Source organism: Lissotriton vulgaris, chromosome 6, assembly GCF_964263255.1.
Source record: "Lissotriton vulgaris chromosome 6, aLisVul1.2, whole genome shotgun sequence".
Classification (NCBI taxonomy): Eukaryota; Metazoa; Chordata; class Amphibia; order Caudata; family Salamandridae; genus Lissotriton; species Lissotriton vulgaris.
Genome location: NC_141694.1, coordinates 1,505,318,054 through 1,505,339,326, shown reverse-complemented (window position 1 = coordinate 1,505,339,326; position 21,273 = coordinate 1,505,318,054). Strand labels below are relative to the sequence as shown.

The 21,273-nt window shown below is 48.4% G+C and overlaps 1 protein-coding gene across 1 annotated transcript in view; it reads left to right on the top strand.

Moving 5' to 3' along the window:
* The window catches only part of GPCPD1 (glycerophosphocholine phosphodiesterase 1), a 941,421-nt gene that overhangs the window by 669,486 nt on the left and 250,662 nt on the right, over window positions 1-21,273 (top strand). Inside the window, exon 15 of the mRNA XM_086927681.1 lies at window positions 20,834-20,895. Within this exon, the coding sequence (XP_086783807.1) occupies window positions 20,834-20,895 (62 nt within the window). The remainder of the gene's footprint in view (window positions 1-20,833; window positions 20,896-21,273) is intronic.

Genomic DNA, 21,273 nt, shown 5'->3' with positions numbered 1-21,273 from the left:
GATCCAGAGACTGCTCAGAAAGCTAAAGACGGACCCTGCAAAATGATCCTATTCATCTATTAAAGTTTATCTCACGGCCATCTCTCGCTTCAGAACGACATCCTCAGGACCTTCGCTCTGGTCAGCGAGAATAATTAAACAGTTTATCAGAGGTCTTTTTCGAGACTTCCCACCCGTGAAGCCTCCTCCACCACTGTGGCACCTTTATCCGGTCTTGCCCAGCTCATAAAACATCCCTTCCAGTCTATACATTAAGCGAACTTGAAATTTGGAATGTGGCCCTTCTTGAAATCAGCTAGAAGGGTCAGCGAGTTGCAGGCACTCACTATTCAGGAGCCCTTTCTTTAATTCAAGAATGAAACGGTTGTACTCCGTACCAACCCGAAGGTATCTTCGGACTTTCATTTAAATGAACCTGTGATGCTTAAAACTTTTTTCCCTAAACCCACGACTCCGGCTTCACTTAATGGACATTCAGCATCGCCAAATCTTCAGAGAACTAAGGAAAGACACCTCAGCTCTTTGTGGCTTACAGCTCCCCTCAGAAAGGATTTCCACTTTCCAAACAGGGGATTGCACGGTGGATTTCCAGCTCTATCCAATATTGTCATCAAGCAGCTGGTAAGCCTCTTGAAGGGAAAGTCTGTGCTCACTCCACAAGGGCGATCTCTTCTTCTACGGCCCTCTTTGCTGGGGTACCTATCCGGGACATCTGCAGAGCGGCGACCTGGAAGAGTACCCATACCTTCAAAAGACATTACTGCTTGGATTCTTCATTGTGCAGCGACACTGCAGTAGGCCAAGAAGTCCTGAGGAACCTTTTTCAATAAGTGGTGAGCTTTCCCTGTCATCCCTCCTTCCTTTTTAGGTCTCGCCTGTCAATGCGCTTGCGCATTGAGCTTGCGAGAATATAGCGTCTTAACCAGAGCTTAACCAAACGGGCGATTTGATGCTGTGCCCGTGAAAAGCAAGCTCAATACGCAAGCGCATTGACCTTAAAAGCGCGTGCACATCAAAGCCAGCCATCTTATTTATTTATTTATTTAACTTATAGAGCACACTGTCACCTTGCAGGCATCCTGGCGCTAACTGGCTCAACGGGCAAACACGTATCAGACAGGGCATGACCAAACAGCAGGTTACTTAGGAAACAGCCAGGTGCCTCCAGCAGCTCTTCAAAGGTATCCGCTCCGCCCCCTGCTGCATCAAAGGCTTTAATTTAGCGGCCGCATTTTTTACTTTCATTTCGCAGCCGCGGTTCTTTTTCTGCCCCTGTTGTGCCGATTCACTTTATTCGGCCCCTGTTGTGCCGATTCACTTTATGTACTGCACAGTAATCTGGCTCATTTAAGAAATGAACAGGCCACGCGTGCTTCCTTCGGCTTTGTTTAAAAACCTCGCTATGCCCATTTCGATCCTTAAAAAGCATTAAAACGTTCCCTTCATGGCAGGCCTGGCTCTAGAACACGTCTCCGGTACCAGCGTTTTATTTCTGCCATTACTTACTCCTTCCGCTGCCTCCCCTCTCGCCTCCCGTTATTTCGTCCTGTGACTCTGGGTCGGGTTCTTTTCCTCCGTATCAGTGACCCTGAGCACGCGCGTGTGTCCTATGAAGATGGCGATCTCCTGCTCTTCACACCTACTTGGTCCGCGCCTCTCCGGGGCTCAAACGTCTCTGATAACAATGGTGCTAACACCAAGCATTTTAAGACCGGTAGAGTTCTACACCCAACCCTTGCGTTTACAAAGAAGCACAGTGAGCCGTAGAAGAGGAAATAATTCAGTGCAACTCTTACTGCTCCGTTGAAACAATGCATTGTCATTAAGTGAGATTAATCCAACACCCTTTCCTCCGAGTCTATCCCAACCGCCCTAGACAATTTGCTTCATGCGCCACATTCCTATAGTACTTTGCAAAAAAATACAAATAAATAGTTACATGCAAAAAACTTTATAGTTGCACAATGCGTGACTGCAATCCAAACAGGAACTTTGCACCAACAAAAAGGGCTTGCACAGATTGAATGGAGCAAACCTCATTGACTTTGGGCTGCAATGAAAACTATCCAACTATTCACGTATGTTCTATATAAAGATCATATCCTGAATTTAATTCCCTTTACACATCACTTTACTCAACACTCATCTCCCTTCCCCCCATCGTTTCTTGAGTGCCTGAGCTCCTCACCCCCCTCCCCCCTCGTTGCTTGAGTGCGTGAGCTCCTCACCCCCCTCCCCCCTCGTTGCTTGAGTGCGTGAGCTCCTCACCCCCCTCCCCGCTCTCGTTGCTTGAGTGCGCGAGCTCCTCACCTCCCACCCCCCCCTGTTGCTTGAGTGTGTGAGCTCCTCACCTCCCACCCCCCCTCGTTGCTTGAGTGCGTGAGCTCCTCAACCCCTCTACCCTCGTTGCTTCAGTGCGTGAGCTCCTCTCCCCTGCACCCCTCGTTGCTTCAGTGCGTGAGCTCCTCACCCCCTCGTTGCTTGAGTGCGTGAGCTCCTCCCCCCTGCTCCCCCTCGTTGCTTGAGTGCGTGAGCTCCTCAACCCCTCTACCCTCGTTGCTTCAGTGCGTGAGCTCCTCCCCCCTGCACCCCTCGTTGCTTCAGTGCGTGACCTCCTCAACCCCCTCTCCCCCTTCATTGCTTGAGTTCGTGAGCTTCTCGCCCCCTCCCCCCTCGTTGCTTGAGTGCGTGAGCTCCTCACCCCCTCGTTGCTTGACTGCGTGAGCTCCTCTCCCTCCCCCTCGTTGCCTTTTTTTCCTTGCCCCTCTTCCAATTTAGGTTTTTGCGCGCTTGGCTTGCATAATATAAGGAGCTTGTGATTGCAAATCCGATCACTTCAGGAAAAGCCGATACGCTTAGACCGTCATTTGAGGTAAGCCCACTGATATGCGCTCTTTACAGGTTGCGATTGGTTTTCGCTCCGCTCGCATTTTGTTTGTTGGTTTTGCTATTTTATTTACTTCACTATTGATATATATATAGCTCTGTTTCTGCATGGAACCTTGATTTGTGTCTCCATCCTTAATTACAAGCGTCCTCACTATATGCACTTCGAACGCTTGACAACTACGATACTGAGCACACCGTTTATACTTTCCTCCCTTGTATATTTTCCCTTGCTCGCATGCTATATCGCTACGTCGCTGCTTTACGTTTGCACTGTCTGATGTTCCTATGTTTTTCAATATGCAATTCAGCCACACCCGCTAGCTCTCTGCGGCATGTGGCCCTGGTGTTCCGTTTCTTCACTTGACCCATGACACCCTGCGCTGCTTGCTGATACTCCATCGGGGCCTCTAACACTGACATTTGTTCATTCATTGACGACTGTTTATGATTCAAACTGTTTATACTCGATGATATTTCCTTGCCCCAGCCATGACTTTATCTTTCTTAGGCATCATGGCTCCCACTATGTCGTCCATTCCACCTCACCTGCTGTATTTCTTTGATTCCTACATCTTGAGGGTGATTGGATTTTATTTCACAACAGCGCAAACACAGCACCACTCAGCGCAACCACAGCACCGCTCAGCGCAACCACATCACCACTCAGCGCAACCACAGCATCACTCAGCGCAACCACAGCATCACTCAGCGCAACCACAGCATCACTCAGCGCAACCACAGCATCACTCAGCGCAACCACAGCATCACTCAGCGCAACCACAGCATCACTCAGCGCAAACACAGCATCACTCAGCGCAACCACAGCATACACTGAACATATTCTTCACAAAAGTTATTTACAAAAGTTTAAGCTATTGCCATTATAAATTAAATAAATTATTTAAGTATTAATTATTTTTTACCATAGATACTGCTTACGTTTTGTAAGGATATAAGCAATGGCCATTAAAATGGGTCCATTCAGGACCATTCAGCCTCAGACACTAACCATAGAAGAATCATTTTTACAAGTACACCAAAACAAAGTGTTTCTTCGAACCAACCCTAAATTTCTACCAAAGGTCATTTTTGCCTTTCTTTTCAACCAACCTGTTGAGTTGCCTGTGTTCTTTCCTTAACCAGATTCTGTGGCAGAATGTGCTCTACCTACCTTAGATGTGAAAAGCGCATTACTCTACTACATAGAAAGGATAAAACCTTTTCTTAATACCAAACTACTATTTGTGTCTTTTGCTCCACCACCTAAAGGCAATCCCATAATCAAAATCAGGTATTGCATGGTGGATAGTCCAGTGCATTCAAACATGCACTGTAAAAGCAAACCGAACATTAACAATTCCCCCTAGAGTGCACTCCACATGCAAACTACGGACTTCTATGGCATTTTTAGGAAACATACCCATAGATGACATTTGCAAAGCTGCAACATGGTCTACAACACACACATTCACAAAACTATTGTTTAGATGTGCAAGCTAGTGTGGGCCAAGCTATGTTTACGTACATTATTTCAAACGACCACGGGTTAGCCACCTCTTTAGGAGATGACTGCTTTAGTCTCTGCAAAGCATGTGATCTACAGATCACATGCCTCGAACGCAAAATGCTACTTACCCAGTATGCATCTTTTCTTGGCATGTAGAGCTGTAGATTGCCCCAGTATTGGAACTTTCATAGATTCCCATGCTTTGTATCATTCCCCGTCGTCGGAATGGGAGCCTCAGTAAATAGAAAATACCTTAGTAGTAAGCACAAAGTGAAAAAATAGGCCTAGGGGTCTGCATCGCTCTCATTGCCCTATCTGTTTCAGTATCTTTTTTGGTTTTCTCAAGAAGGGTATTTACTTAAGGACCAAAAAGATGTTCCCCATCGAATGGGAGGGCATGGAGAGTTTATTGGACATCTGATTTAAACCCTGAGATTAGCAAATTAAGCATGTCTGCGTAATAATACGCTAGAATTTATACACATAGTGTTGGTACCGGCTCAAGAGACATACAGTGTTTACTGACCGCAGCCCTAAGATGGCTGAGGAAAACATTTTCTTTCAAAGATGGTCCAACTTCTTGGATTCCCTACCTTGTGGAGATGTCGGAAACGCGCTACCTTTTAAAGACGAGGCTTGAACCATCAAGCTCGGGGGTAGGGTGTTGGGAGAGGAAAAGTGGTTCGCCCGGAGCCGGGCGATGTTCCTGTCCACATAATATAATGTAGAGGTCTCTAGACAGGTGGTCTAGGAATCTCCGCGGTAGGAAGAGCGGCAAAAGGAGCCACCTTGAGAAGGGGTCTGCATCGCTCTCATTGCCCTATCTGTTTCATTATCTTTTTTGGTTTTCTCAAGAAGGGTATTTACTTAAGGACCAAAAAGATGTTCCCCATCGAATGGGAGGGCATGGAGAGTTTATTGGACATCTGATTTAAACCCTGAGATTAGCAAATTAAGCATGTCTGCGTAATAATACGCTAGAATTTATCCCCATAGCTGCAGTATCAACAGCATCGAAAGCACAGTGAATATTGGTATTAGATGGAAAATGCTACTTACCCAGTATGCATCTGTTCTTGGCATGTACATCTGTAGATTCACATGCTTTGCATAGCCTGCCATCTAGAGTTGGGTCCGGATGTTTGCACTTGGTTTTTCTTCAAAGAAGTCTTTTCCAGTTATGAAGTAGGTGACTCCTCCTTTCGGTGATAGTGCGCATGGGCATCGACTCCATTGTTAGATTGTTTTCCCGCAGTGGGTTATAATGGAGTTAGTGAGAGTAGTAAAAACAGATGTAAATGTATATCGGTATCTAAGTAGGATGTCACTGCAACAGGTATAAGTACCCGGGGAGGCAGGTGGGCACATTAGAAGAAAACAAGTTACTTACCTGTAACTTTGGTTCCCCAGTATTGGTAACTTTCATAGATTCCTATGCTTTGTATCATTCCCCTTCGTCGGAATGGGAGCCTCGGTAAATAGAAAATACCTTAGTAGTAAGCACAAAGTGAAAAAATAGGCCTAGGCCTCATCTCATTTTGTAGCTTATCCACCTCTTTTTGTAAAAGAGACCAAATTCTTGCAGTAGCCAATCAGAGCAGCCTCACCCCATAGAACCTTCCTGAGAGAGCCTCAGAGCCTCAGATTTTCTACCGCACGTTGTGCAAGGGAGTCTCCATTGAGCTCTGCTTATTTTTCTTCAATTCTTAGTATATTTTCTTCAACTTGTGTCTATTTTTTCGTCATGTCTGACAAGGAGAAGAAAGCACTTTTCAGAGCCTGTGCTACTTGCTCACAAAAGAGGTTGTTTGTCGAGGACAAGCATGAAGACTGCATATACTGCTTATATCCGGATCCGAACCTCTGATAGGCCTGCTTCCCAAAAATCTCCTCACCACGGTGAAAAGGAGAGGCAGGGAAAGCTTGAGGAGTCGCAACCCTCAAAAAAGGAGAAGGAGGTTGTCCCTGTTACTTCACCACCCTCTGACAGGGATAGAGGGGTGAGAAAGCATTCTACTACGACTCAGGAAGTCGTTTCAGACAAACAGCGTCCGTCTACGGTGAAAACCACAGGTACGCCGACGATTTCTATTATTAAAGACTGTGAAATTAGCCTCGTCGACGGGCTTGACGACGGCTGCGACGACGGCACCTGCGCCATTGACGATGTTTAAGACGCCTGATTCCTGTTCGTCGTCTACCAAAATGACTTTCTCCACGTCGACGACGAGAGTCGCTTCGGCGAGGACGAAGTCGACGACGACCATGTCGACGACACCTGTGACCTTGCTGCTGACGACGAGTTCGTCGATGGTCCCGTCGACGATCCTACCATCGTCGATGATGACCTTCTCCCCGTCGACGACGCAATCCTCGACGACGAGCGCAGTTTCTTCGTCGGTGCCTCCGTCGACGAAACAGTCCATGAAGGCACTACCGTTGACGACGACTCCGTCGACATCGTCGACGACTGAAAACATTGTTTTTTCACGCAGAAGGGGGCAAATGACATCGGAAATTACATCTCCAAGGCAAGTCCAAAAGTTTCCTCCTAACCTATTGCTGGATGAGGATTCTGAAGAGGAGGTGTAGGAGAGTAGGGTCTGCAATCCTATGATCACCCGGACTTTTTGCTTTTGTTTCACTGTTTTACGACTTTCTCGGGCTGTGGGCCTGCCAATCAGACCCACAGCCTAGCTGTTCTCTCACCAAATTGCTGTGTGTACCCTAGGTGCATTACCCAATTGGAACTGGACCACCCTGTCAGACCCTGTAACTCAGGGCATCGGTGTACCCAGGGCCTACTAGGAGCTGAAGCATGTATTATGCCACCCCTGGATGGCCATCTAAATCTGACACAACTGGCTGCACGACAGCTGGGGCAACGTGGCGTACTCGCCCGTTGCTGTAGGTATAGTATCCCTATACCTAACCTTAAAATAGACACCCGAGTTCCTATCAGTCACTCCTATGGCAGGCCTTGACAATCCTGAAGGCAGAGTGCATGGAACCGTGTGAATTGGGCTCTGGCATGAGCCGAGCCCGGTTGCAGCTTGCGGAACCAAGACCCAATGGCTGATAACGCGTATCATATCGGTAACTTCGGTATCGCGTTATCAAGACATGTCGAGTAAGTTGTCATACGAATCGGGATGCTGCCCCCTCACCAATTCTGGCGACGAGGTTAGCATTCCGCCCTTCTAGAGGGACACGACATGTACGTAACTGTGAACCCCGGTTAAAGTTAACTGAAGCCTCAGCTCCACAAAATGGACGCTGCCACCACAGACACGAGTCTGACCTCCTGCTGCTGGGAGTCCTTCCAGCGAGGAGAGCTCGGACAAAGGGTTTCCTGTCAAGGGCGGTGTTCGCACCGTCCCAGACAGGGTTTGTGTATTCTGGGTAGGTAGGGCTTTGCAAGAAGACTGCGGAGTGGCACCCCGGTGCTCACTACGCATCTGCCGGCTAGAACCAGTTCCAGGTGCGCGCAGCCCCTGACCTGGGGAAAGTCCAGCAGGGGGAGAGGGGTGTAACTACCCCCCTTCCTAGTCCTAGGACCTAGTCATGTACCCACCCCTATCTTTAGGATAAAAAGCCGGAGCGGGGACCCTTCCAAATTAGATCATTTTTGAATCAAGAACTACTTTCTACGAAAGGACATTCGAGACTCTTCTCAAGATTTCTCCCTTGTAGCTAAGGAGTAGTCACCCTGCATCCGCAGGCACCATCTAAGAACTCTGCGGTTTGCTGCAAGTCCTTCCTCAGGAATCCGACGACCCAGCTCGACGAGAACCGGCTTCCCTGGCACCTCTGACCTCTACCCACATCGTCAGCTCAGCTGAGATCTGTGGGTGCGACGAGACCTCGAGGGACCGGCCATCATCAAAACCTGCACGCTTTCTTAATCCAGCACGACCACCGAAGGAATCCTCTGGTGAGTGCTCTGGGGTCCGAGAAGCCCCGATCCTGAGCAGCTCCAGCACCGAAGTGCAGTCTCCCAGCATCTCCACGATCTGCGTGGGGCCCTTCTGCTCGCCGCTCAGCACGTTGTCCGATCACTAGCCGCTGGCTTGTGATCTCCTTGACGACATCCGACAACCAACGCTGCTGGTCTGGTTGCTCCAGACCGGCCCTTGCTCCCTTTTCCGAGAGGAGCACCCCGGACCCTCCTGGTCCACTCAAGACGCCATTTTAGGCCCACCACGTGGCCCTGAAATCTGCCAAGGCTTGTTGCCCCAATCCTGGGCCCAGCGACGCCGACAGCATCAACCTTCGTGGGACAGCTCGCACCTCCATCCTGGTCGCCGACAACGCCTCCTGGTCCGTGAGACTGCCGAGCCTAGCGTCGCCCACTCACCTAGTCGAGGTGACGGCCCTCCGGTGCCTTCCTGGTACCCTCTGACTACTGGCTAGTAGTACGAACTTGGTCCCCTCTGCTTTCAGGTATCATCGATCTCTGATCCAGGCTTGGATCTCTACGAACTATTCTACACTGGTCGCGGGCCAGCAACTCCTTCCTTCCGGCTCCTGGCTCGTCAGCGAAGACCCCCGACGCCTGTAAGACTTGTGCAGCCGCAGCCCTTGTGGCTAGGTAACTCCGGCATTTCGGTGCCCGCATAGCCTCCTTAAGGGTCCTGAGTCCCTCGCTTCCGACTTGCCTTATCGGGTCCGCCCGAGACCACTAAACTTTCCGTGCCCTCGGGCACTTGTATTGATTGTGCACTTGAAGTATTTTCCTAAGAGTTTTGTTCTGTGCTTAGTATCCTGTCCTCATAAAGAGTACAGGGCTGATGTGATTCTAATAAATATACTGTTTATTTTCATAACACTTGTGTGGTGTCCTTTCACTTGGTGTTCAAGGGGTACATGATGGTATAACAGCTGGCTTAACACGCCCTCTAGAGTTTAACCCGAAGACTGCTCGTATCCATGCTACTAGGATAGCTGGTCCAAGGTTGACTTACAACCAATCACCATAAGGGTTGTTTGGAACGATACATAGTGGTCACTAGAATAGTGAACACTGCATATCGGGCCAACTTCTCACAGAAGGCTCATAGCGATTTTGGCCAGGCTTATAGCCCTTCTAACTTACAAGTAAAAATTCAGGACATCAGTTCTGAGGAAGGGGAAATGAAATGGAACAACAACAATATGTTCCACAAGATTATTATGAACAGGAAATGCCAAACATGCAAGTTCCTTTGCAAAAACCTTCACGTCAATCTCGGCAGGAGATGGTGGCGATGCCATCCACTCTCATCTCGGATCTACAGCTGATGTTGCACGACTATCGGAGGCGATTTCCTGCTCCTCAAGAGGTTCAACAGGTGCGCCCTCCTACACCTCCGCCTCAGTTATCACAGCCTGTGGCAGGACACTCTTTGCATTCAAGAGGGCGTGACACAGAGCCCGTAGAGCATCCACAAGAGGTAGTGACCATTCAGGACGATACAGATGATGATAATGCATCATCAGATGTGGATCAACAAGTGGACCCTGACCAAGACCAGAATGTAGACTGGAATCAGGATGACCCTCGAGATCCAGACGTCACAGGGCCTGATAACGCAATCTCTCCTCCAGCAGATGTCTGAGGCTTTCACAACTTGATGGAACGAGCTTCCAAGAGATTTGGTCTTCCGGTTACCACAGTTCAGTCCGAATGTTTTTTGTACGATTTCAAAGAAACATTCCGGAAATCCATACGTTCAATCCCAATCATTGAACATGTTTGGTCTGAAGGCTTAAAGGCTATGCAGAATCCGGCCACAGTCCTCCCGATGCTCCCTAGACTGGAGAAAAAATATAAGGCGCCAGATGGCAGCCCGGCATGTCTACTAGGTCAGCCAAAACCGGACTCAGTCATTTCCCAGGCCGCACAGAGCAAATCTAAAAACCCATCCACGCCGCTAACGACGCCTCCGGATAAAGAGGGCAGGCGTTTGGACAATGTTGGAAAAAGATTCTCCGCAATGGCCAGCCTCCTCGTTAGGGCGGCTAATGCTTTGGCGATTCTGGGGAGATACGATCGCCAGATGTGGTGTGACCTCTCTCCGTTCGTGGAAGAAATTCAGGATACATCTAAGGACGAGATCAAAAAGATCTTACTGGAGGGAGATCGAGCCTCTTCGGAGGTAATCGACTGCGCCATGGATATAGCAACCACGGCATTACGAGTGCTAGCCGGCTCAGCGGTTCTGAGACGCCAGGGATGGTTGAGAGCCACGTGGTTCAGACAGGAGGTACAAAATAAAATTCTAGATCTGCCATACGATGGAGAGATGTTATTTGGCAAACACGTGGATGACGCCCTACAGGGCATAAAGAAAGATACGGATACGGCCAAGTCCTTAGGAACTTTACAATATCGCAAAGTGCCCTTCAGAGGAGCAAGAGGAAGAGGATTCTCCTCCTATAGAGGCGGCAATCAGCACTGTCACTCTTCCAGCTCACAACCTGGCCAAACATACAAACCCCAGTATTCTCAGAGGGGTTCTTTCTCTCGCCAGCCGCCGAGAGGACGACAAGGGCAGCAGAGGAGGGACAATACCAAAAGACAATATCGGCCAGGTGGTTCTTTCTACTGTTCCTGTGCCCTCATTAACACCAGTGGGGGGCAGGATTGCCCATTGCCTCAACAACTGGATGGTCATAACAGACCAGTGGGTCCTAAACATCATCAAGAAAAGACACACGTTGGAGTTCCAAGATCTTCCTCCAACGAGAGCGCCAGACGCCTTTACACCCAAACATCTGAAACTCCTTCATCTCGAGGCCCACCAACTCTTCACCAAGGGGGCAATAGAACCTGTACCTCTCTCCCAAAAGGGGAAAGGGTTCTATTCCAGGTTCTTCCTGGTTCGGAAGACGAAGGACAAGTGGCGTCCGATCTTAGATCTACGGCAGCTCAACACTTATCTCATCGAGTTGTCCTTCAGGATGATCACTCTTCAGGACATCCTCCGCCTTCTCAATCCAGGGGACTACATGGCGACCCTAGATTTGGAAGACGCTTAATTCCATGTACCCATTCATCCAGCTCACAGGCAATATCTTCAATTTACAGTAGACAAGAGCCATTTTCAATTCAAAGTACTGCCTTTTGGTCTCCGGTCCGCTCCGCGGATCTTTACAGAAGTACTGGCTCCGGTGGTAGCCTTTCTCAGAAAGCAGTCTTTCGAAGTCTTCCCATATCTGGACGATTGGCTGCTAAAGGCTCCTTTGTTTCTAGAGGCGTCCAGGGCAGTCACGAGCTGCAGACAGCTGTTCGAGCAACTGGGCCTTCGGCTCAACCGGGAAAAATCGATTTTACGCCCCTCCAAAACAGCGAAGTTTTTGGGTGCGATCCTAGACACGGAGTGCTGCCCGGATTATCCTTCGGAAGAGCGCCTGTCCAAGCTAATTCTTTCGGCTCGCCTTCTACAGACACGGAAGTTTCTGTCAGTTCGCAAATACAAATCGCGTCTCGGATCGATATCATCCTGCATACCATTGGTACCACACTGCAGGCTGCGAATGCGTCCACTGCAGGAACAGTTGGACAAGCAATGGCGTCAGGTGACCGGCTCCTTCGACGACAGGATTGTCATCACTCCTGAAATGAGGAAGGCAAGCAGCTGGTGGTTGCTAAAAGACAATCTTTCCATAGGTTTACCATTCCAACTTCCACCATCTCCCATGGTATTGACGACAGATGCTTCCATGGAAGGATGGGGAGCAGTCCTCCAAGAACTAAAGGTCAGTGGTCATTGGAGCCCAGTCCAAGTTCAGTGCTGGTTCGTACAGACAACACCACAGCCATGCACTACATAAACAAGCAAGGCGGAAGGAGATCTTGCACCCTTTCGAAGGAAGCACAGAGGCTTTGTAATTGGGTGATCTAACACAACATCACCCTTTCAGCGGAACATCTGGCGGGGACACTCAATGCCACAGCGGACGCTTTGAGTCGCCAAAAGACTATCAGCCACGAATGGGAACTGGATCAGACCATTCTAGAGGAACTGTTTGCACGTTGGGGGACCCCAACCATCGATCTGTTTGCAACTCCCCAGAACGCCAAATGGCAGTCCTATGCAAGCAGGGTTCACCATCTGGAATCCTTGGGGAATGCGCTTTTGATTTGATTGATTGCCTGGTACGGCACATTTGTTTACGCCTTTCCTCCCATTCCGCTGATCCCGAGACTGATCCGCAAGCTCAAGGTGGAACCGTGCAGGATGATTCTGATCGTACCAGCATGGCCCAGGCAGTTTTGGTACACAGAACTTCTTCTCCTCTCCCAAGATCAACCAATTCTCCTGCGTCCTGTTCCGTCACTGTTGACAATGGCTCACGGGCAGGTTCTGCATCCAGACCTGAGGTCCCTACGATTGACAGCGTGGCTCCTGAGTTCAGAGAGTTCCAGGGTTTAAATCTTTCAGGAGAATGTAAAGACAATTTGGCCCAGGCCCGTGCACCTAGTACGAACAAGACCTATCGGGCTAAGTGGAAAAGATTCTGCCTTTGGTGTCGGAGGGAAGGTCTACATCCATATACTTCTGCACCGCACCAACTCTTGCCTTACATCCTTTCTTTTGCGAAATCTGGATTGGCTCCTTCTTCTGTAAAGGTACATCTAGCGGCCATTTCTAGATTTAGACGTTCATCATCAGGTCCTTCCCTTTGGTCTGCAAGGATCATTAAACCATTCCTGAAGGGTTTATTCGGGGTTTTTCCGCCAGTCCGGCCTCCACCACCAGCCTGGCATCTTAATTTGGTCCTGTCACATCTAATGAAGGCCCCATTTGAACCTATTCTTAGGGCCGACCTTAAGTTTCTCTCATGGAAATAGGCTCTTCTCTTGGCCCTGACATCGGCTAGAAGAGTTAATGAGCTCCAGGCTTTCACAATTGAGTAACCTTTTCTACAATTCAAAAATGATGTTCTCATTCTAAGGACAAATCCTAAATTTATTCTGAAGGTACCCTCAGAATTTCATCGGTGGTCTTAAAATCCTTCTTCCCGCGGCCCTCCACGCCAGCTGAAAGGGCTTTGCACTCTTTGGACATTCATAGATTTCTTAAGTTCTACTTGGAGCGAACAAGACTATTCAGAAAATCTTCCCAGCTTTTTGTTTCATTCAGCGCTCCTCGAAAGGGGTGTCCAGTTTCTAAACCCTGCATTTCCCACTGGATATCCAGTGCAATGCACTTTTGCCATCAAGCAGTGGGGAAAACACTTCAACGAGCAGTTCGTGCTCATTTTACGAAATCGATGGCTTCATCGGTGGCTCTATTCTTAGGTGTCCTGATCAAGGACATATGTAGAGCGGCGACATGGAGCAGTGTCCACACCTTCACTCGCCACTACTGCTTGGATTCTTCTATGAAAGAGGATGCGGCAGTGGGCCAGGCGGTTTTGAGGAACTTTTTCCAATAAGTCGGTGAGCTTTCCTTACTATCCCGCCTTCCTGTTTGCATATTTTGTATTACTTGCTATTATTTTGCTTTGTGATGCTAATGTGTATCTGGTTTTCTTATCAGAATTATGTATGACATTTTCAGGTACACATATTACAAAATATGCTTTTCTCTTTGCTGCTAGCTATTCTGATACAAAGCATGGGAATCTATGAAAGTTCCAATACTGGGGCAAGAAAACAAGTTACTTACCTGTAACTTTGGCTCCCCAGTATTGGTAACTTTCATAGATTCCCATGCGCCCACCCTCCTCCCCTGGGAAAGCTCAGCCTTATTGTCTTATGATGTTGCTGTTCACAACGGCTACGAAAATCTGAGGCTCTGAGGCTCTCTCGGGAAGGTTCTATGGGGTGAGGCTGCTCTGATTGGCTACTGCAAGAATTTGGTCTCTTTTACAAAAAGAGGTGGATAAGCTACAAAATTAGATGAGGCCTAGGCCTATTTTTTCACTTTGTGCTTACTACTAAGGTATTTTCTATTTACTGAGGCTCCCATTCCGACGACGGGGAATGATACAAAGCATGGGAATCTATGAAAGTTACCAATACTGGGGAACCAAAGTTACAGGTAAGTAACTTGTTTTCTTCTAATGTGCCCACCTGCCTCCCCGGGTACTTATACCTGTTGCAGTGACATCCTACTTAGATACCGATATACATTTACATCTGTTTTTACTACTCTCACTAACTCCATTATAACCCACTGCCGGAAAACAATCTAACAATGGAGTCGATGCCCATGCGCACTATCACCGAAAGTAGGAGTCACCTACTTCATAACTGGAAAAGACTTTTTTGAAGAAAAACCAAATGCAAACATCCGGACCCAACTCTAGATGGCAGGCTATGCAAAGCATGTGAATCTACAAATGTACATGCCAAGAACAGATGCATACTGGGTAAGTAGCATTTTCCATCTAATACCAATATTCACTGTGCTTTCGATGCTGTTGATACTGCAGCTATGGGGATAAATTCTAGCGTATTATTACGCAGACATGCTTAATTTGCTAATCTCAGGGTTTAAATCAGATGTCCAATAAACTCTCCATGCCCTCCCATTCGATGGGGAACATCTTTTTGGTCCTTAAGTAAATACCCTTCTTGAGAAAACCAAAAAAGATAATGAAACAGATAGGGCAATGAGAGCGATGCAGACCCCTTCTCAAGGTGGCTCCTTTTGCCGCTCTTCCTACCGCGGAGATTCCAAGACCACCTGTCCAGAGACCTCTACATTATATTATGTGGGCAGGAACATCGCCCGGCTCCGGGCGACCCACTTTTCCTCTCCCAACACCCTACCCCCGAGCTTGATGGTTCAAGCCTCGTCTTTAAAAGGTAGCGCGTTTCCGACATCTCCACAAGGTAGGGAATCCAAGAAGTTGGACCATCTTTGAAAGAAAATGTTTTCCTCAGCCATCTTAGGGCTGCGGTCAGTAAACACTGTATGTCTCTTGAGCCGGTACCAACACTATGTGTGGAACATGGTTGCGCAAGTGCTGCCACAATGCCCGGTCGAGGCCCGGGCTGTTCTCACCCTTGCCTTTGCAGAGGGTCGAGATGCAGCAAAGTTCACCATCAGATGTGGACTGGACACCGCTGACTCACTAGGCAGGACTGTTTTAACTTCAGTAGCTGTCAGATGCTAAACATCTAGCTTTCCGGCTTAGTACAATCTACTCTTTAGGACATGGCCGTCGCCTGTTTGCTCTCAAGGCAGCCAACTCACTCGAATGTTTTAAGGACTAACGTTACGCGCCGGTCTTTGGGCCTCGCAGTGTCCTCTCGTCCCTTGCAGTCTGCTTTTCGCCCCGTTTGTGGCTACAGAAGGGGTGCCCCACCACTTTTCAACCAGAGTGGAACACAAACCACCCAGCCCCTGCGCGTCCAGGGGCGTGGGACCCAGCGTCGTGGGGCCAGAGGGCAGGCCAGTCCAGTCCAACACCGCCCCCTCTGCTGCAGCCTCCAAACCTTCCTAGTCTGACCCTTCAGGGCCACCAAAGACCAAGGGGCATCAGGATTTTCCATCCCCTTAAGATGGCCTTACCAGAGCCCCTCGGGTGTTCAAGAAAGTGATGGCGGTGATCGGAACTGAACTGCGCAGATCAGGGGTTCCAGTTTTCCCCTATCAGGACGACTGGCTGTTGAAGGCGAGTTCACCCCAGGGTGTCGTCTCCCACCTCCAGACTACAGCAGACCTCCTGCATTTGTTGGGGTTAACCATCAACATGCCATGGTCACACCTGCTTGAATGAAATTAAATCCAGTATCTGTAAAGCTCACAATTACCCAAGGGTGTCAAGGCGCTGGGGGCCGTCGGGAAGATTAGGCGAGCTATTGCCCAGAGTCGCATGGTGCTGGGCCAACCTGCCACCGGCACTGTGGATCAAAATGTGAATCCTGTGGTCTGGAGTCAGGCACCCTGGCCGCTGCACCACACCTCTTCCACTCTCAGAAGCTACTTTTCATTGGAGTGGTTCTGGACACAGCACAGTTCCGGGCCTAACCTCCTAAGCAGCGAGTCCAGGATATTCGGGCTATGATACCAATGGTTCAGCCATTATCCTGGGTTTTGGTGATAATGAGGCTGCTGGGCCTCCTGCCTCTTTCTGGTGGATCATTCCAGATGGCATATGCGGGCACTGGAGTGGGACTTGCAATTCCAGTGGGTGCAGCATCAAGGCAATCTTTCCAATTGCATCTAGATCTCGGAGGGCACTGCACACCAACTGTTGTGGTGGCTTTCGAACCAGGATTGGGGTTGCCAGTAGATCCTTCTCCCTTCCCCAACCAGTGTTCACAGTAGTGACAGATGCATCACTTCTTGGATGGGGCGGCCACATGGGAGAGGCGAAGATCAGAGGCCTCTGGTCTCCGGCAGAGTCCCAGCTCCATATCAACCTTCTGGAGCTGCGGGTGATCCATCTCGCACTGAAGGCATTCCTTCCTTCTGTCCGAGGAAGAGTAGTGCAGGTGTTTACAGACGACACCGCCATGTGGTGCTGCTGTGGTGGGGTGGGGTCGTGGATCCTATTTCAAGAGGGTCTCCGCCTCTCGACATGGCTGGAACATCACGGCATGTCCCTGGTGGTTCAACACCTGGCAGATTCTCTGAGCGCTAGGGGGGACGAACTCGGCCGCAGATGCGTAATGGATCACAAATGACATATTCACTTGGAGGTGGTGCAAGGTCTCTTTCGTCAATGGGGAGCCTTGGTTAGATCTGTTCGCTATCGAAGAGCACGTACAATGTCAGCATTTCTGCGTGGCACTCGCCCAGCGAAGCTTTTCGTCACAAGTGGAGCTGCGGTCTTCTATATGCTTTTCCGCCTATACCACTTCTACCCAGAGTGCTGAAAAAGATCAAGCGCGACTGGCCCAAGTAATTCTTGTTGCGCCAGACTGGGCATGTAGAGTCTGGTATCCCGAGCATATGCTATAGATCCTCTGACCAGGCTGCCTCTTCAGGAGGTTCTTCTGTCGCAGCAGAAGGGAAGGGTCCTCCACCCAAACCTGTCCAGCCTCCACCTCCTTGGGTGGAGATTGAGCAGAGACAATTGACAGCTTCAACCTTCCTCCCGAAGTCTGTAATGTAATCTTGGAAGCCAGGCGCCCCTCCACTAAAACAGTATACGTCTGTAGGTGGAAGAAATTGGTGGCATGGTGTGCAGCACAGGCTGTAGATCTCCTTTCTGCCCCCTTTTCTGAGGTTTTCCTCGTCCTTCTTTCTTTAGCCCAGCAGGGATCTGCTCTGGGTACTCTTAAAGGCGATCTTTTGTCCATTTCCGCCTTTTTTCGGCCGCCTGATCAGCCTTTCCTTTTCAAGTCCCCTATTGTAAACTGTTTTTTTAAGGACATCACTCGCCTCTTTCCTAATGTTCCTTTCGTGATGCCCCAGTGGGACTTGAATCTGGTCTTAATCTACCTTTATGTGCTCCCTTCGAGTCGCTACATAATTGCCGTCTCAGGCTCTTAACTCTTAAAACTGCCTTTCCGGTTGCCCTCAGCTCTGCTGACAGGGTGAGGTAGCTCCGAGCTCTTTCATCTAAGACACTTTTCCTTGCAGTCCATCCGGACAAGGTTGTACTCCGCACAAGACCTTCATTCCTTCCCAAAGTGGTAACCTCTTTCCACATAGGTCAGACCATCACTTTGCCTACCTTCTTTCTGCCCCCATATCCGTCCAAGAAGGAGAGACTCCACTGTCTGGATCCAAAACGTACGTTATTGTTTTATCTTGATCGCACATGACAATTCTGGGTTGATGATCAACTCTTTGTTGACTATGCAGGTGGGAAGAAAGGTTAAGCAGTGCAAAAACTAACCATCTCTTGACGGGTCATTCTTTGCATGCTGTTCCTTGGCGAAAAAGGAACCTCCTGTAGGCCTGCACACCCAGTCCACCAGGGCGACGGCAGCCATTACCGTTTTGGGACGTGGAGTCACCCTCAGTGAAATCTGCCGGGCAGCCACGTGGGCATCACTTCACATGTTCACCGAGCATTACTGCCTGGATAGTCAAGTCAGGAGAGACAGCTTCTTTGGCTGTACGGTTCTTCAGGACTTTCTGGTGTGAACTTGGTTTGCAGACCCACCTCCAGGGTTGGTATTGCTGAGGTATTGATTCTAAGGTAAGGAATCTATAACTAATTGTCTCCTTCAGATGAGCAAGGTACTTACCTTCGGTAACAATATCTCTGTAAGAGACTTATATTAGTCATAGATTCCTTACCGCCCCACCCATCCCCCCCGTTCTGTGAACTGACTACTAGGGAAAGGGAAAGGGACTCCTTCAGGGCCCTAGATTTGTGCACCAGTTGTCAGTGTCTTGCATGGCTCTGCGCTTCCGGCCTGGAAAGTCGACTACAAAGAACGACGGACGCGAAGTTGACTGACGCCACCCACCGACGCGCAGGGACACTGCTAAGAAAATATTGAGTTTTGTTTTTCACTATTGAAAGGCTATCCCATAAGATAGAATTGGAGTTTATTTATAACATCTTATAAATAGAACTTCAGATTGGGACAAGATAGGAAGGTTGAGCTTAGTATGCCTAAACTCTGAATATAAAGATGCATCTTTTAATAAGGATGATTTTTACATTCTGTGTTGGAAAAAAACACTTTAAGAAAGTAGGTATTTTCTTGCTTAACCATCCGGTGTCCCTCTGCTGGTTTGTGGATTGATGTCTGGCTTTGGAGTAACAGGGGTTGGAGATGTGGATTCACTATAGACAGACACTGGGAGGGTTGAGGTGTGTCCTGCCTTTCCTGGATGATTCAGGGCTGGGCTAAAGAGAACAGGTCTGTATTTAGAGTAGGGAGAGGACATTTCCTTTCACCTTAATGGCTCTGGTCTGCCTTACACAATGCTGTCTCCTCCTCCTGCCGGGAAGCTGGACCTGAGAGGACAGTACTGGTTTTGACTGAGCACAGAGCCTCTCTGCCACAAGATAACAAAGGAAAATGTATACATATTGGGGCCCAGACCCCAGAACTTTAGAATACTTCTGGACTCAAGAGGAACCTCTGCCAAGAAAAAAAGCTGGTAAAGCTGAAGGCGAAGTACTGCCCCTTTGCTATGTGTTGTCTGGGGTTGGCCTGCAGTGGCGGTTTCTGCCAAGGAGAAGACAAAGACTTTGCGGTGTACCCTGCTTGAAGTTCTCCAAGGGCTTGAAGTAGAGCTTGTTTCCTGTTCTGAAGTCTCAAGGCCACAAAGACGTCACCACCCGCTCCCCTGAACTTCTTTGCTGCGTTCTGACCTTCCAGGAGGTGCCTGTTGCTAAGCTGGGCCTCTAGCGAGTGTTCCTACTAGTGGAAGATGAAAAAGAGATGCAACCACGAGAAGCATGGCTCATCCACACCAGTTTCTGATGCATCGCTGCTGTGAAACCAACGCAGCATCTGCCCATGGCTGGAGAAATCGCCAAAAGACGAATTCCGTGTACCAATCTCCAAAGTCCAAGATCACTTCACCGACACCGAGGCAGGACCTGCTATGTGGCTGCAAAAATAAACGCATCGTGGGACCGCGGCTAGAGAGACCAAGGCAGCACTGTTGCCACTGCATCGAAAACTGACACATCACAAATCCCCACACACCGCACAGGGTTACTTAGTCTACAAGGACACCGGGGCTCCAGTAAGAAACTGACGCATCACCTCCTCGCACAGCTAAAAACCAACACCTCACCTCCCCTTCAGTAAGGGAACGACGCATCACCTCCCCTGGAGTAAGAAACCGACGCATCAACCTTCCCTGGAGTAAGGAACCGATGCATCACCTTCCCCTGCAGCTGTTTTTGTTAAAGATTTTGACGCATCTAAGGTACTTTAGGTTGAAAATGTTGCCTCTATAGTTTGCTATGGATAGAACAGTTTTTACCTTCTAAGTACGTTTTGATGACTGTATTGTGGATTTTGTTGTTTTGGTTTAGATAAAGACTACTTATTTTCCTAAACTGGTGTGGTGTCTCTTTCTAGTGTTTTCAATGTATTTCTGTGTGTGTGCACAAATGCTTTACACACTGCCCATGTGATAAGCCTGTCTGCTCGTGTTAAGTTACTAAGGGTGTGAGCCGGGGTTATTTTAGAAGTGTATCCCCCTTACCCTAACTAGGAAGAAGGGTCCCTACTTGGACAAATGTGCAATCCATTTCCAACTAGAGACTTCCATTTCAAACACCTACCATGCGGAAAACAATTTAACAATGGAGTCAATACGATGCGCATTACTAGCAGGAGGGAGGAGTCATACTACTTACTGACTCAAAAGACTTTCTTTGAAGACAAAACACTTGCCCACATCCAAGCCCAACACTAGATGGCAGATTCTTACTTGGCAAGTAAAAATGTTCCTTTTGATAGATTTTCAACGTATAGAACTTCTATTCTCCTGAGTACATGAATGAAAGTTTATTCCATTGTTTAGATTCCTACTTTTTTAAATAAATATATATATAATTTGTTTTCAGCATCAGTTCCTGATGAAGAGAGTTCAGTTTCAGATAACCAACCATTCCCTTCTCTTCAAATGGTAAGTGTTCCGGAAAGATAAGATATTATATAAAATTTTGGTGAGCTGCCATAAAGATTTTTTTTTTCCTTTTTGCACACATGAACAACAGTTTCATCACTCTGTTGGAATGTTGTTTTGTGATATAATATTAGTCTGAATTTTAAAACGTACTGAGGCTGACTTGTGGAAAATGTCAACATTTTATTGCACTTATAGGGACCACATCTGTGACAGGTGTGCACGTGTTGGTCTTATAGGAGGGGCCACAAATGACACAGCCACACAGACTGGAGCATAAAATTACATTCAGAATACAGTCAGAACACTTAAGAAAGTAGGTCAACATGGAATATATTTCACGCTTTTGAAGCACCATATTTAAGGAACTGTAACAAG